Genomic DNA, 15,509 nt, shown 5'->3' with positions numbered 1-15,509 from the left:
CAGAACGATGTTGTCGCTTGGCTCCGAAGCGAAAAGCTGGTATGCATTGCACCTGCTGCCTTATTATACTCACGCTGTGATCAGCGGCAGCTGGATGCAATAATTGCATGCCAATGTGCATTGGCTCGTTTAGTTTACACTCGAAGTAGATTGGTCTATCGAAGCGATATCCCAATTCGTCGGTCACCGACGTGACTCGGAGTGACCGACTGAAAGGGAACCATGTGTTTGTAAGATACAAATCCATCAAGGCATTTTAATAATTGTTTCTGGCTAAAATATGTGTCCATAATCCATAACATTGCTTTGTCCAGTGAATGTATTTCATTTAAAAAAGTTATTAGATAATAGGGATTTTTTAAATTGTGCATTTGTCCTATTGTTACATTTATATGTCATCTAGCCGCCCTTAAGAACAATATACTGATATATAATACAATATACCCAGTAGTGTAGTGGAGGGTATACGCAGGTATACGGCGTATACCCACTTCTTTATCAGTAGGCTTTGCGTATACCCACTTCTTTATCAGTAGGCTTTGCGTATACCCACTTCTTTATCAGTAGGCTTTGCGTATACCCACTTCTTTATCAGTAGGCTTTGCGTATACCCACTTCTAAATCCCCTCTGATGCGCATCATTCATTAGTGTCCTGCATTAGGCAAAATCATGACAGTCCACCACATGAATAGCTAATCCAATCGCGTGTAAAAAAAAAACAAACAAAAAAATTCCCTAAAAACACCCAGTAAAGACAGTGATGCGGTCAGGACCGTGGCGCCGGCTTCCTTTGAAATATGTTTGATGATTGCGCCTGCGCCCTCGCCCGCTCCGTCAGTCAGAGAGGATGCCGACTGCCGACAGTGACAGAGATGCTGCTTCATGCGCGAGTCGAACAGACAACTAAACAAAATAGCATGTAATGTACTAGAGGTTCTGACAAAATGTTAATTGCTGCAGTCTATTTTTTTTATTTGAATTATTGCAAAATCTGCACCTCTTCTGTGGCAAATTTTAATTTCATAATGATTCTTACTCCGTGAAGTCAAGCAGCAGACGTTAAGTGACAATATGCAAATACTGCTGGCCCATTTTGGGGTGAACTAAATATACAAGACTAGTTTTACGCGTTATTAAGAGTATACCCACTTCTCCAGGCACCACTACACCACTGAATATACCCATGCATATACTGATAAACTGTAACTCATTTACATGTATGTTTAGCCTGTAGAGGATTGTTATGCATCACCCAACAGACTATTATGGGAATCAAATGGAAACAATTAACAATTTAGTAATGGCACAAAAAATTTAAATTATGAAAGGGGCAAGAAGCCCCCCGGGCCATCTGACCTTTACAGAACATTTTATCTACAGTACAGGCCAAATTAATCCTAATAAAATGCAATTAACTAAATTGATTAAATAGTGCATCTTGGCAATGCAGTTTGAATAAATTTACTGAAACACTGAATGTTTCATAATGACAAATAGAGTACAGATACATAGTTACAGAGAGAGGTATCTAAAAGGCAATTGCGCTCAACATTTTATAAACCTGAAAACATGTCATAATAGTTACAATGCAACAGTTACAATGCAGTGAGACTGAATTATTCCACTCAGTTTTAGGTTGTGATGACTTATGAAATTTATGCTATTGCTCTTAGGCTGTTGAATTAAATAACAACAACATATTTTTATTTACATGTTTACACACACACAAATACAAACACGTTTTATTATCTAAATGGCGATATTCCATAAATTACTTTTTATACTGAGCTAATTATAAATACTATAACAAAACCCTTACCCCCAAAGAAAATTGTATGTATTGTTAGGATTTTAGTTGTATTTTCTTAATTTTTTTATATATATTGTTTTTACAAATGAGGATGTCCCTGGATATCCCCAACATGTTGTTTTTTCCATTCGGTACATTACAATGTTGTGATTCCTAAATTCTCATTTAGTATTTAAAATGATTATGAAAATGAATAATTTATCTGCCATTGGCTGTAATTTGAAAATAATTATTGCCTCATCAATAATATCAGTGCATCCAGAAAATACACTGAATAAAATTGTTCTTATAGCATCTCTACGATTTCAGATTCATCCTGTAAATACAAACTGGAATTATTCGGTTTCTAGATGCATTGCCAGGTATCATAATACACCCAAATATAAGCTGACATAAGTGGAGGAAATGAACCAAGATGAGTGCTGTTAAGCTTTCCCATAATGGTGTGAGATATTACATGAAGATTATGTTCTCTATAGAACACAAACCCATTTATAAAAGCCTCCTCTCATACCGGTGTAGCCTATCCAGACTCAGTAACCTGGTGGCCTTCTTTGCTTACAGTGAGGTTAACCGCCAACCTTGCATGAGAGGATGTTGGCAGCGCTGTGTTCTTTAACTTTGCACTTTGCTCTGAAGGGAAGAAATCTAGTCACAAAGAAGACATTTGGGCCACTAATCTGCTTTGGGGAAGCGTTCCCTGAACACAGCCCATCTTGGAAAAGAATGAATGTTTTACCTGTGCCAGCAATTCATAGATATGTTTTTATATTCACTGTATGTGATGACGGACAAAGTCTTGACATTTATCTGTAGAGCTGAGCATTTTGTTGATTTATTCTTATGTTCCATAAGGCTTTGGCTTATGTTGGCACGCTGCGCTAAGCAGTAAGACACTAAGTGCCAAGTAAAAACCATGTCAGCTACAAAAAGATATCTGTCTTTGAAGCTATTATACAGAAGTTGGCGTGAAGAGCAGTTGCCTGACCTCCCAAGTGTAGTTAAATAATGAAAAATATGTTAAATGTACCTTTCTGTGGGCAAACCCCTTATGTGTGGTAAAATCACAATAACTCACTGCCTTGTGTGGCTTATTGCTTTTATAAAATGGCAATGACAGCTATAAAATTACTCCAGCGTTTTTCATTTATTACTAGTACCTTGGCACAGTAATGTAGAATTAAGCTGATGTGCAGTCACAGGCGTACATTCATTGTCTATTTGACAATTAATGATGCGGTAATCTGTAGGACACAAAAGAAGATGTTTTGAATGTTTCAGCTGTTCCTCTCCATATTATGAAAGTCAGTTATGAAATATTTAATGCCACAAACCTGGGAAACTTTGGCAATAATTAGTTTGTTAGACGTGCTCATAATATCAACCCAGTAACTAGTGATGCACTGAAATGAATTTTGTACAGAATCTCAGAAATTGTAGCTAAAGTTTTCATTTAGCCAAAACCCACAGCTGAAAATAAAGGTATCGGTGATTACATTTGTGTAATTAAACTCTTTTATGCTGTTCTCAGGTGATAAATTAAACCAGTCTTAGTCAAGTTCTTTGGCGATGAGTCTCCTCTCAATATTTTAGAAGAACAAATTATTCATATTGCTACTCTAGCATAATTTTTGGTGATGATGAAGTGCTGATATATGTATGATATGTATGTAAGATGTGTGTGTGTGTGTGTGTTTTGCTGTTTTATTTTCTGTTGCCAAAACATGATTTTGTGATTAAAAACCTGTGAACCAACTCCTGAAATGTACATGTACATTACAGTGATGGTCCAAAATGACTTTGCATTCAAGGTATATATTTCAGAGTTTCTTGCATTTCCTGGAAATTTAATCATGACTTTGCTGTTGTTAGCGCGATGCTCTACTGTTTGATCTACAGGAATGCAAAAAGTTTTGTATTGGTCAAGCAATCTGATTGGATTGGATTGTCACAAGGGTTTTCCAGTTTTGTGTGCAATATCAAACAGTGAGATAACAAACTGTGGGTGTCCAGACCACCCTTGTCATTGGTACATGGTGGCCACACATCAAATGTTTTGAGCAACATGGAGTTAAATGGTCAAATTATGTTCATATTTTTTGAGAAGGTTAAGGTGTTTATGAAAAGTTTCCTGAGGTCTTTCCACAGTCTCATAAATCCATTAGATCCTGTTTGGGTTTGTTTCGTGGCCAATCACAGAAAAATAAGTAATTCTGTTTTCTCTCTGAACGTAGTTAACTTGTAGAGTTCAGTTTGTTCTCAGGGCTTCCAGAGGTTCCTCCACTGGATAGCACATCTTAGCGGTAAAGCAGGACTGGTTTAGCCAGTGCCTGTGGTTTGAGCAATTTTTAGTCAATCTGCTCTGAAAAAAAACTCTCCCTGTAATTCATTGGATATAAATAAACACGTCACGTTTGCCTGGATTACAGTGGACACACATTTTAAAGCTTGGCCCAACAAGACTATGCCTGCATCTCTCAATGTAGGTAATGTTCCTGATCTGGAAAAATCTGAACTAAAAAAGTTGTAGACGTCTATCGACAGCTGCATTTTGTGGTTTTGAAGTCTTTAAACAACATCCAAATGTTCTGAACAAGACATGGTTTTGTATTTTATTGATTAATTTAAATCATATGTTCTTGGAAAACCAAACAAGCATGTCAGTTTACTTGTCTCATGTGGGTTACATTTACGTTTTCACATTTAGCAGATGCTTTTATACAAAACCGTGAATTTAGTGTATACGTCGATGTGGAGAATCTTAGGCTATGTTTACACGACAACGGTGTAGTCAAAAACGGAAAAAATTTTCCCTTGCATTTTTAAAAAGTTTCACGTATACACGACAACTTTTTTAAAACAATTCGCGTTTACACATATCCGCGAAACGGCCAAAAACGCTGTATTACGTATGCCAGGCCAGTAGTTGGCGCTGTCACCTTGTTAGTAAACAGTACCTGTAGGGAAGTGATGACTATATGTTGTATATGTTCGCAAACTCTTGAGCATCAACAACAGTATCATATATTCCGCCATTGTTGTGTATGTTTGTTCGCGCTTGCCTTTAAAATTGACACGTACTGTGCATGTCTACATACCTAACACGTACTATGCACGCGCATGACGTCACTGTTTTCAAAGATTCCCGTTTTGAGTGTTTACACGGAAACGATAACGGTGGCGATTTCAAAAACGTGCACTTTGAAACCCGTTTTCAAAAATATGCGTTTTCAGTCCCCAAAACGCCGTTGTCGTGTAAATGAACAGGCAAAACGCATAAAATTTTCGCGTTTTTGGCTGAAAACGTTGTCGTGTAAATGGCCCCTTATTCACTTGCCATTGGTAATCCCATGATCTACAATAGGGTTTCCCAAATCAGTTGATGAAAAGCTAGTAATTAAATTGAATATACAATTTAAAAAAATCTGGCTGGTGGCTGCACAATTAATTGTAATAAAAACTAAATCTTTAAAAAAAAAATGTAAATCTTAAAAGCTTAGTGTGAATATCAAAATAAAGGCTGTGATTTAATTAAGTATATAGTCTGTATTCTGCCCAAATAAAAGCTTGAAGATTTGAACATTTGAAAGTGAAGAATTTAAGACATAAATAGTAATATTGTAACTTGCAGTGTAAAATAAAATAATTCATAAAAATGTATAAAAATAATTTATTAAATCTTTATTATATAAATATTAAATAAATGTCAAGTATTCATTTGTTATTTTATAGGACAATTGTAATGTATTTGTCTTTTTATTTTATAACTTCTATATTTTAAGTCTAATTATATCAAAATAAGGACTCAAAATGCTAAAAAATTATTACTTGTGTGTCATGTGACCATTAGCAACCCATGAACATGCAAATGTGACATTAAATTATTAAAATATTAACTTAAAATCTCAGGGGTTACTTTAAGTAAATATTTTATGTCTAACTGGTTTAGCTGACAAAAAGTCTGGAAAGCCTGATCTTCAAGAAGAACTATAGGAACTCAAATGAACCCACAGCATTACCCACTGCACCACACAATCTACATTAAAAAGATACACTTCATTTAAACCTTCTAAATGTAGTATCACAAAATTTATTACAACACTGCATAAACCTTTAGAAAGTATAATGCATTGATTTTTCTACAGAGGCGACTTGCTGCAAATGGACAGGAAAATGCGCCCTGCCTAAATTGCACAGACATTTTTCCACCCAAGGCCATGTGGAAGAATGTGTTGATATGAATTGCTGATTTTGTTAATACGCCAGCATAAGTGATTCCTGATGTTACGCTTTTTCTGAAATGTCCCATTCTTCTCCGCAGCTGCCACGGAGGGGCGAGTCAACGGAGGTGAGGACTTCTTTCAAAAGGTATGGAAAACCACATTGCTTTGGCAGCCGCATGCAGCGGTCGAAAATAGGATAGCATCATGTTGCATGTATAATTATTTCTGCTGAAGGACATACTGCAATTAGTGCTGCACGATACAGCAGTGCAACAGCTTTGCGGTTCTCAAGCCTCAAAATACTACCATTGCGGTAATAGAATAAATACGGGACTTCCATAACTAGCATTCTACAGTATGCCCAGTGTGTATTTGCTCAGTCAAATTTGAATCAAAATGATGTATTCGGCAACATAAAGAGGCTCACTTTTTCTCATTTGTGTAAATGCAAATATTGTGCCGGTTACAGTTTAGCATACCAATTTCAAGAGGAAATGACAGCACTTTCTAGTTCAAATATAAAAGAAGCATATTTAGAAAATTCTGCCATTCCAAACTTCTCTGTTCTTCAGAACAAAAAAGGAGATAATTGAATGAATGTTAAGCTGGGGGAATTCAATACAATGGCAGTACACTGTGACACATTTAAAGGAATAGTTTACCAAAAAATGAGAATTTAGACTGAGGCCATTCAAGATGTAGATGGGTTTGTTTTTTCATCTGAACAGATTGGAGAAATTTAGCATTACATCACTTGCTCACCAATGGATCCTCTGCAGTGAATGGGTGCCGTCAGAATGAGAGTCCAAACATCTGATAAAAACATCAAAATAATCCACAAGTAATCCACACCACTCCAGTCAATCATACCATAACCATAATCCATAATAACTTTTCTTCCTCCAGTGAAAAAATCCATCGCCTGTTGTCCTCTCACATTAAAATTCACCAACATATTTGTTTAGAACCGTTTTGCAATGTTAAACAGCTATGTAAATGGTGCTTGATCTGAGCATATTTCTCTCCTAAATCAGAAGACACGTATTACATGACTCGTATTAGACTAGATGACTCATATTACAGCTGGTTTTTGACCATTAAGATGGTTAAAAAAGTCATAATAATGGATTTGTTTATTACAAACATGCATGGATTACTTACATTACTTGTGGATTATTGTGATGTTTTTATCTGCTGTTTGGACTCTCATTCTGACGGCACCCATTCACTGCAGGCGATCCTTTAGTCAACAAGTGATGTAATGCAAAATTTCTCAAACTCTGTTCTCTGACTGGTAAAAAATTGAGAAATTAGTAAAATATTAGATTTTTTATTTCTGATAGCTCTTGTGACACTGAAGTAGTGATGGATGCTAAAAATTCAGTTTTGCCATCAAAGGCATAAATTACATTTTAAAATATAATAAAATAGAAAACAGTTACTTTAAATTGTAATCATATTTCACATTTACTGTATTTTTGGTCAAATAAATGCAGCCTTTGTGAGCATAAGAGACTTATTTCAAAAACATTGAAATATTTTACTGCCCCTAAGCTTTTGAATGAATGGTAGTGTTCCTTTGGTGCTGAATTATCACCATATTAAATATTACAATTTTATTCTAAATCAAAGACAAACAAAAAAATCCAAAATTACATGAGTGATATATGTGATACTTTACTTGGCAATGCTAAAATCCCCGTTAAAAATCTGCATCATAAAATGGAAAAATAATAACATTCAAACTGATCTCTGCAAAAGTGTACAGGAAGTCCGTGCAAAAGTGTGACTTGTGTGATAAATCACATTTACTTCGAGAGCCTAGTCAGTGACTCGTGACACAACGGCTTTTCCTGAAGGATACTCAAAACAGGTCTCCTGTACATTTATGGCCACGCCTAAACAAGCACACTTGGCGTATTTGGATTCAGTGGGGTAGAACAGTCTTTGGGGCGAACACTTGCCGGCCTAATTGGCAGGCTGTGAATAAATACAGGCTGGAGAAGCCAGACAGCTCAGGGCAGGAATGAGATTCAGCACCTGAATCAGAGCATGCTGGCCTTCAAAATAAACACACTCGCAGTCGCAGGCAAGTCCATATTGGTAAGAAATACAGTCCATGTCAAAGTTCCATTTGTTTTAACCTGTAAGGTGTGGAAAAATAATCAGACCCAGTTAAGAGAGCTTGGAAAGTGCCTGTTCTGGAAGATACGGCTGGCTGCACCGTGAGCCTTGGGCTGCCACAAATTTGGGTAGTCGCAGCTGATGCGAAGCTCCAGGAACGCCAGTTCCTGATTTTCAAACAAACACAACCTACCATATCACGAACAGTTAACAATGACCATTTCTCAAATGACACCCTAAATGTGGATTTATAGCCTCACGGACTTTGCTTGTGTGCGAGTCCATGCCACCATACACCAAAAAAAAAAAAAAAGGAGTAGGATATAATTTGATACTATTTTCACTCAGAAACTGCTAGTATATTTCACAAATAATTACAACGAATTGGCATGTTACATGGAATTAAAGGAATAGTTCACCGAAAAACTGAAAATGTACTTACCGCCAGGCCATCCAAGATCATCAGAACAAATTTTGTTACTTCAACAGAAAAAAATCACTCTGCAGTGAACGGGTGCCGTCAGAATGAGAGTCCAAACAACTGATAAAAACATCACAATAATCCACAAGTAATCCGCCCCACTTATTTGTTTAGAACTATTTTAGACTGTTTTCACTTGTAAATGTTGCTTGATCTCTGCAGATTTCTCTTCTGATTCAGACAGGATGATTTTTTCACTGGAGAAAGCAATATTATGACTAGAGCGCTTATATTTAATCCGGAAACAATGATTTGGAGATATGTTTATTACAAGCACACAGCGTTTCACTTCACCATTGGACGGATTTGACACGTGCTTCAGAACGCGGTCACGCAAGGGCGTTCCCAAAGCGATCTCGACGCAGCGTCTCGTTCCCTCGGGGAACCATGGTTACATACGTAACCTAGAGACGTTTTAGTGTAGTTAGATTATTTTTTAGGCAAATGAAACAATGAAATTAATTGATAAATATTCGTCTGGTCTTGCATGATGCAGTTTTTCATCTCTGGTACGGATTACCGTCATTGCTAACTCATTTTATAAACTCTTCTTCGCCCCTTCAAACCCTCAGTTGTTTATAGAATGAGGATGAATTGTAAACTGTTGTAAAGTTATTTGTCAACAGGCTGATGTGGAATTTTGGGAGGGAAATGAAAAGCAGGTGCATGATCAACTATGAAAAGCCTTAACAAGAAGGGTGGGCGCAAAAAGTAAACATGGCACTTGTCTGTACAAAGACCTGTATTGTACTGTGTGCCTTAATTTAATCTATTTCATATTGGGCTTTTAAAAGTGTCTGAAATCTGAGCTCCCTCTGAGGTACATTTGTTGTATTTTATGATTATTAAAGGAGTAATTTCCCAGAAATGAAAATTGTGTTATCATTCACTCGTCATGTCTTTCTCAATAAACTTGTATGAATTTCTCTCTTCCGTGGGGAAAAAAAAAGAAAAAAAAGTTATTTTTCAGAATGTCCATGCTGCCGTTTTTTGATACAGTGAAATTGAATGGGTACCATGGCTGATAAGCATGCTTTTTAATAAATAATGAATTTAAATTCCTGTCTAATTAGCATGGAAATTATAGAGTGTCATATTTTTGTGGGGCAGCTCAGAAGTTCGCATCACCCTGGTTCCCCTGACAAAAAATAAATAAAAATCTCACTTTTGGATTATTGCTGTTTTGCATGTTTTGTCCATCATGATAATCTTCACAAATTAACACAATTTAAAAATCTGAAGCATCAATATCACCGGAAGTAAAAAGCCAAACATAGGCTATAAATGAATTACACCACAATCACATGACTCTTTTAGTCTTTATTTAAAAACATTTTCCCAGTAAGTTTAAGTTAGAATAGTTTGCAAGAATGTGATTATTAAACACAATGAAGCTGTACACTGTAAAAAAAAAAAAAAAAAGATCGTAATTTTAACAGGAAAATCTGTAAAAATGCTACAGTAAAAACCTGTTAATTGGTTAACAATAAGTTCCCATACTAGATACGGTGAAAAACATTTAATGTAATCTTACAGTAAAATACTGTTAAAATTACAGTTTTTGATAGTGAAAAGGGCATTGTATAATTTACAGTGAAAAACCATAAATTGACAATCCCAGAATTCCCTGCATGACACTTCATATTTGATGGGTTTTTTTTTTTTTTTTTAATAACCATGTTTCTTTTTAGTTTTTCCTCCTCGGTTGTGTACATTAGGATTTTATCTTACATCTAATGTTGTTAAATTAATGTTTATTGCATTATTTTAGTGTCATGCATGTTACCATGATGGTGTTTAGTGTTTGTGTGAATGACACTGTGCACCTTCTATATATTAGTATTTTTCCTTCTCAGCTTGTGGAAAAGCTGTTTGTGATGAGCTTTGATTCATCATGTGACTTTCTCATCACCACCTGTTTTTGGTGGTTGTCAGTGTATTACAATGGGACAAAACAGATATTAGTAGTTCATTACATCAGTTAATGAAATACGTTTTTTATTGTGAATTTAAGTTAAGTCTGTAAAACCTTAAATGTTGCTACCATATTTTTTTTGCGGTGAAGTTCTGGCAACGAAAGCTGTCGTTTTTTTTTACTGTAAACGTCGGCAAATTTTTTTTTCTCAGTGTACAAGCAGAAGACTGAATGGATGAGTTTTCCTGTTCGGTGAGATGAAGTTTGTGTAGCAAAAGTTGTACCCACTTATGTAGCCACATGTTAGCAAAAGCTTTAAAAAATCTCAAGTGGGTATTACTGATGTAATTTGTCGTAAAATAAACCGGAAAATATCTTGCTTGACAGACCTTATTTCAGGCATTTAACCAAAACCAAAATCAAAAAATTCCATCAGCATGATGGAAACGAATGTGGTAAAATTCTAATTTGTCTCCAGATTTTGGCCTACAAAACTGCAAAATTCCTGTAGAACTTCAGAAGACTTAGAATATTGCGCCCAAGTCTTTCATTATGATTTTATGATTTTTTTTGTCCTTTTGGAGCTTGACAGCCTATGGTCACCATTGCATGGAAAAGAGCAACGTGAACGTTCTACAAAATATCTTATTACTAATTTTAATTTTTAACTAATTTGCACCTGTGATGTTCTCACCCTTTCTTGATCCTTCCTGTTTTCGATTTCTCCTCGCTGCTGAATCCTTGTTTTTTGTCTACGAAAACATTTGGCCCTATTCTCCTCTGAGTCTGAGTTTTGCCTTCTTTATTTGACAAGATGTCATGAATTATAGAAAAACAAACACGATTCGTCAGTCGTGCAGGATGCCAATCTCAACGATGCACAGGGTGAGCAACAACATCTTGCACAGTACGCTGAAACCGTGCGCTCATGGAAACACTGATTTGGGCCGTTTCCTAGCCCTCCACCCACAATCCCGTTCACTGGATGTGACACACGAGCTGTGAGGTAAGCCTCCGTGCGCTGGCGCGATGGATCAAACTTCTGGCCCTCAGCGGGTGTTTGTGCCTCACACAGATATAAGAGAATCTGTTTGCAACAAGGATCATATGGAATTACTCGGCCAGTTTGTAATATTGCCAGGTTTTTCCTGCGCCTCATGATAGATGACTTGACAACGCTCTTGCTCACTGTCTGTCTGCCTGATTTCCGCTGAACGTAATAATGAAGTGCTCTGGTTGGCCGGACTTATTTTTGACCTTTCTACTGCGCATTTTTTCCAAAACAAAAGGCGAGGGATTTTCCCAAGCCTGGATCAGGGTGTGTGTGTGTGTGTGTGTGTGTGTGTGTGAGGTCGGAATATTATTTATAAGTTCTCGTTAACTCAAATCGAGAGAGCTGTTTTGAATGTGATAGTACATTTCCTTTCGTTGGACGCCGTTGTATCCCTTCAAAGGAGCAAAACGCACATCTTTGATGAGTTAACAGCGCTTTGGGCCTCTAGAGATTCCATTCATCTTACAGAAACTGTGCTGTAAACATTTCCATTGTGAAATGTTCTAAAGTTTGAAGAATGGCTTGCTTTCTTGCCTTGATCCTAAGCGAAGTTCTTTGAAATGGGGTGTTGGTCGATGTGAGCGTATCAGATGATGATTGATTAAAAAAAGCAAGTAGTCAAAGTTAAAAATGGAACTCTGTGCCACTGAATATTAAATCCTCTGAGCTCATTTTCGTTTGGGATTTGTAACATTTGTCATTTGAGTGAACGAGTCACTCGCTCATACAGAAACAAGGTGGTTACATATTGATGGTCATAATATGTCGGAGGTTCAGGCTTTTTATTCCAAACGGGCTGGTTTCTATTATGCTAATGAGTAATGCTTTGCTCAGCCATGCAAGTGACAGATATCTGGCCATTTAGCCATGTGCTTTTTGATCATGGATACCATCAATGAAAATAACGGCCTTGTCCTGTCCAAGTTTCTAAATGACAAATTTTATTGTACGCAATTAACAGCGTAGGTTTCCTTTGATCGCTTGTCTAGATGTCCAAGCAGCTTAGAACCTCAGAGAAGCATCGCTGCAGAGGTTTGGACGATGTGCAAAACAGCACTGGTTCAAGATTCAGTGGTTCATTCAACCTCTTCTTCAGTCTTTATACGTAGGACTGCAGCTAAAAACTCTGAGAGCCCCGAGTGCATTTTTGCTGTATGCTTGTGTTTACATTCATGATCCTAAACCAGTTATGCTTATTAACCTTAGCACTTTAAATTGTGTTACTTTATCAGGTAAAGGACCCAAACTGTAAATTCTGAGGAAAAACTGACAAAAGCCCGGTAATGGTTTATTATGGGAATGTAAGCTATTTTCAGGATTTACAGGGGCTAGTCAGTGATTTTATTGCTGCCTGAATCCAAAATGTCAGAGTTTTTCTCCCACCACCCACATAAAAATCCCCGGCTGAATTTTTTTTACCGTAAATTTTACGGAATTTTTTTTACAGTGTACTGTTTTTACTAACACCGACTGCCGTCCGAATCCACATCTCTGTGTTTACAAGCATAGCCGCGGGAACATATTTTATCTGGGGGGTGCTGGGGGGTGGGGCTTGATGTTGCAGGGCGGGGCCATGGTTGGGGATTTTTGACAAAATCCGAATATTAAACAGCCCAAACTCTTATAGATTAACATACAAACGAAGACAGAGTTGTATGCGAACCAATATATATTTGTGCTTTTGTGATTTTAGTTCAAGAATTTTTTCTTTAATATGTCTGTTATTTAAGGCGATTTTACTAAATATTAACATCGCTGATACGCAAAAGTTTTGGTCAGTGCACTTTGGCGAATTCTCTCATCAGAAACAGCAAAGTGCAGATGTACATGCGATGTAAGAGATTAATTCATCATACACTGCAGACAACATCACTGATTATAGTTTATAGTGCTTACACTCACGCTAGACTGAATTCAGTGATATTCTTTGATAATGTAAATGTTCTTTGCTCACTGTGGCTATAATTTGTTCGTTGTTTGAATAATCGTGGATATATTCATCTCAGACCCGGCCCTGCGGCGGGGGGTGCTGCAGCACCCTCAGCACCCCTAGTTCCCGCTGCCATGTTTACAAGAAGGGATCAATTGAAAATTCAGTTTAAACGCATTTTGACCACTGCCGAGAACTGTACGGTAACTGTTTCACTTTCCTGTAATTTGCATGTATTTTAGTCACTTATTATATCATATAATACTGAAATGCTGGAAAGTATTTAAAGGAAAAGTATTTCATCACCACTTCACCACAGCGAGTGGGAGCTGTTGAGAGCAAAAAGAAAGAAGAGAAAACCAAGTTAACATTTGTAACGGGCCATTACTATGGCAGCAACAGGTTTTCAATACTGTTTTAAAGTGTATTATATAGCCTACAATTATATACACTACCGTCAAAAGTTTGGGATCAGTAAGACTTGTGATGTTTTTTAAAGAAGTCTCTTATGCTCATCAAGGCTGCATTTATTTGATCAAAAATACAGAAAAAAACAGTAATCTTGCAAAATGTTATTACAATATAAAATAATGGTTTCTATTTTAATATCCTTTAAAATCTAATTTATTTCTGTGATGCAAAGCGGAATCAGCCATTTCTCCAGTATAAAGTGTCACATGATCCTTAAGAAATCATTCTAATATGCTGATTTATTATTAGAATTATCAATGTTGGCAACAGTTGTGCTGCCAAATATTTTTTTGGAAACTGCGATACTTTTTTCAGGATTCTTTGATGAATAAAAAGTTCAAAAGAACAGCATTTATTCAAAATATAAATCTTTTCTAACAATATAAATCTTTGCTATCACTTCTTAACAATTGAACACATCCTTGCTGAATAAAAGTTTTAATTTCTTTCAAAAAAAAAAAGAAAGAATAAAAATGTACTGACCCCAAACTTTTGAACTGTAGTGTATATTGTTAGACAAGATTTCTATTTTAAATGCTCCATAAAAAATCGTTCTGATCCCAAACTTTTGACCGGTAGTGTACATTAAAAATATATACCAAGAAGCTGTATGTTTACCTTATGTAAACAAGAGGTTGCTTATTTCTGATAATTTCCCTATTTTTAATGACATCCATCATTTTAAGAGATACAATGCAAGCCAGAAAATCATTTCAACTGTAGCAAATCTATTTTCCTGTTTTAAAATAGGAGATTTGAATAAAAATAAATAGGATATACAGTGGGTACGGAAAGTATTCAGACCCCCTTTAGGAGAGGAGGTAATTCTGACTTTATGACAATCTGGCGCTTCTGAATCAGCTACTGTTTTGTTATTAGTTTAACCCTCAATCGGCCCCTGGGGTCAATATGACCCCAATCAACTTTTACTTAGTTTAAAAAAATGGTTCCCTTCATCTCAGTGGAATAAGATTTTGTGACTTTTCAACATTTTATATCTATATTCACATAAAAAAAACTGGGCTTGATTCGGTTGTTCTGAAGGTATGTAAAAAATGTTTTACAAATCTGTCCCTTGGGGTCAATATGACCCCACATTGAAATGAATGGGAAATATGAAAAAATTTATATATTTTTTTTTCATTTGTCAAAAAAAATAAATCCGGCATAAATCTGAAAATTTCCACACAGAAATGAAGGCCTGGTACTAGAGCACAAATGCAATGTATAAAAGACATGCTCACTCACTCACACACACACACACACAAACAAACAAACACAAACAAATAAACACACGCAGATATGACTGCCACAGAGAGCATTTGTATAGAATTTGGCAAAATAAAATCAGCCAAAAATGCAGAACAAAGATATAAAGGGGTGAGACCTAATGCACGCACACGGGCACACTCACACACTCACACACACACACAGGTATGATTGCCACAGATAGCATTTGTATCAAATTTGGCAAATGAAATCAGCCACAAATGCAGAACA

The 15,509-nt window shown here is 36.3% G+C and overlaps 1 protein-coding gene across 1 annotated transcript in view; it reads left to right on the top strand.

Moving 5' to 3' along the window:
* LOC107746462 (protein bicaudal C homolog 1-B-like) overlaps nucleotides 1–15,509 on the top strand; it is an 86,776-nt gene that overhangs the window by 13,194 nt on the left and 58,073 nt on the right. The window contains exon 2 of the mRNA XM_016560684.1: nucleotides 6,133–6,179. Within this exon, the coding sequence (XP_016416170.1) occupies nucleotides 6,133–6,179 (47 nt within the window). The remainder of the gene's footprint in view (nucleotides 1–6,132; nucleotides 6,180–15,509) is intronic.

This window comes from Sinocyclocheilus rhinocerous, unplaced genomic scaffold (assembly GCF_001515625.1).
Source record: "Sinocyclocheilus rhinocerous isolate Xijiao unplaced genomic scaffold, SAMN03320098_v1.1 scaffold2725, whole genome shotgun sequence".
NCBI classification, from domain to species: Eukaryota; Metazoa; Chordata; class Actinopteri; order Cypriniformes; family Cyprinidae; genus Sinocyclocheilus; species Sinocyclocheilus rhinocerous.
This window is presented reverse-complemented; position numbering and strand designations above follow the sequence as displayed.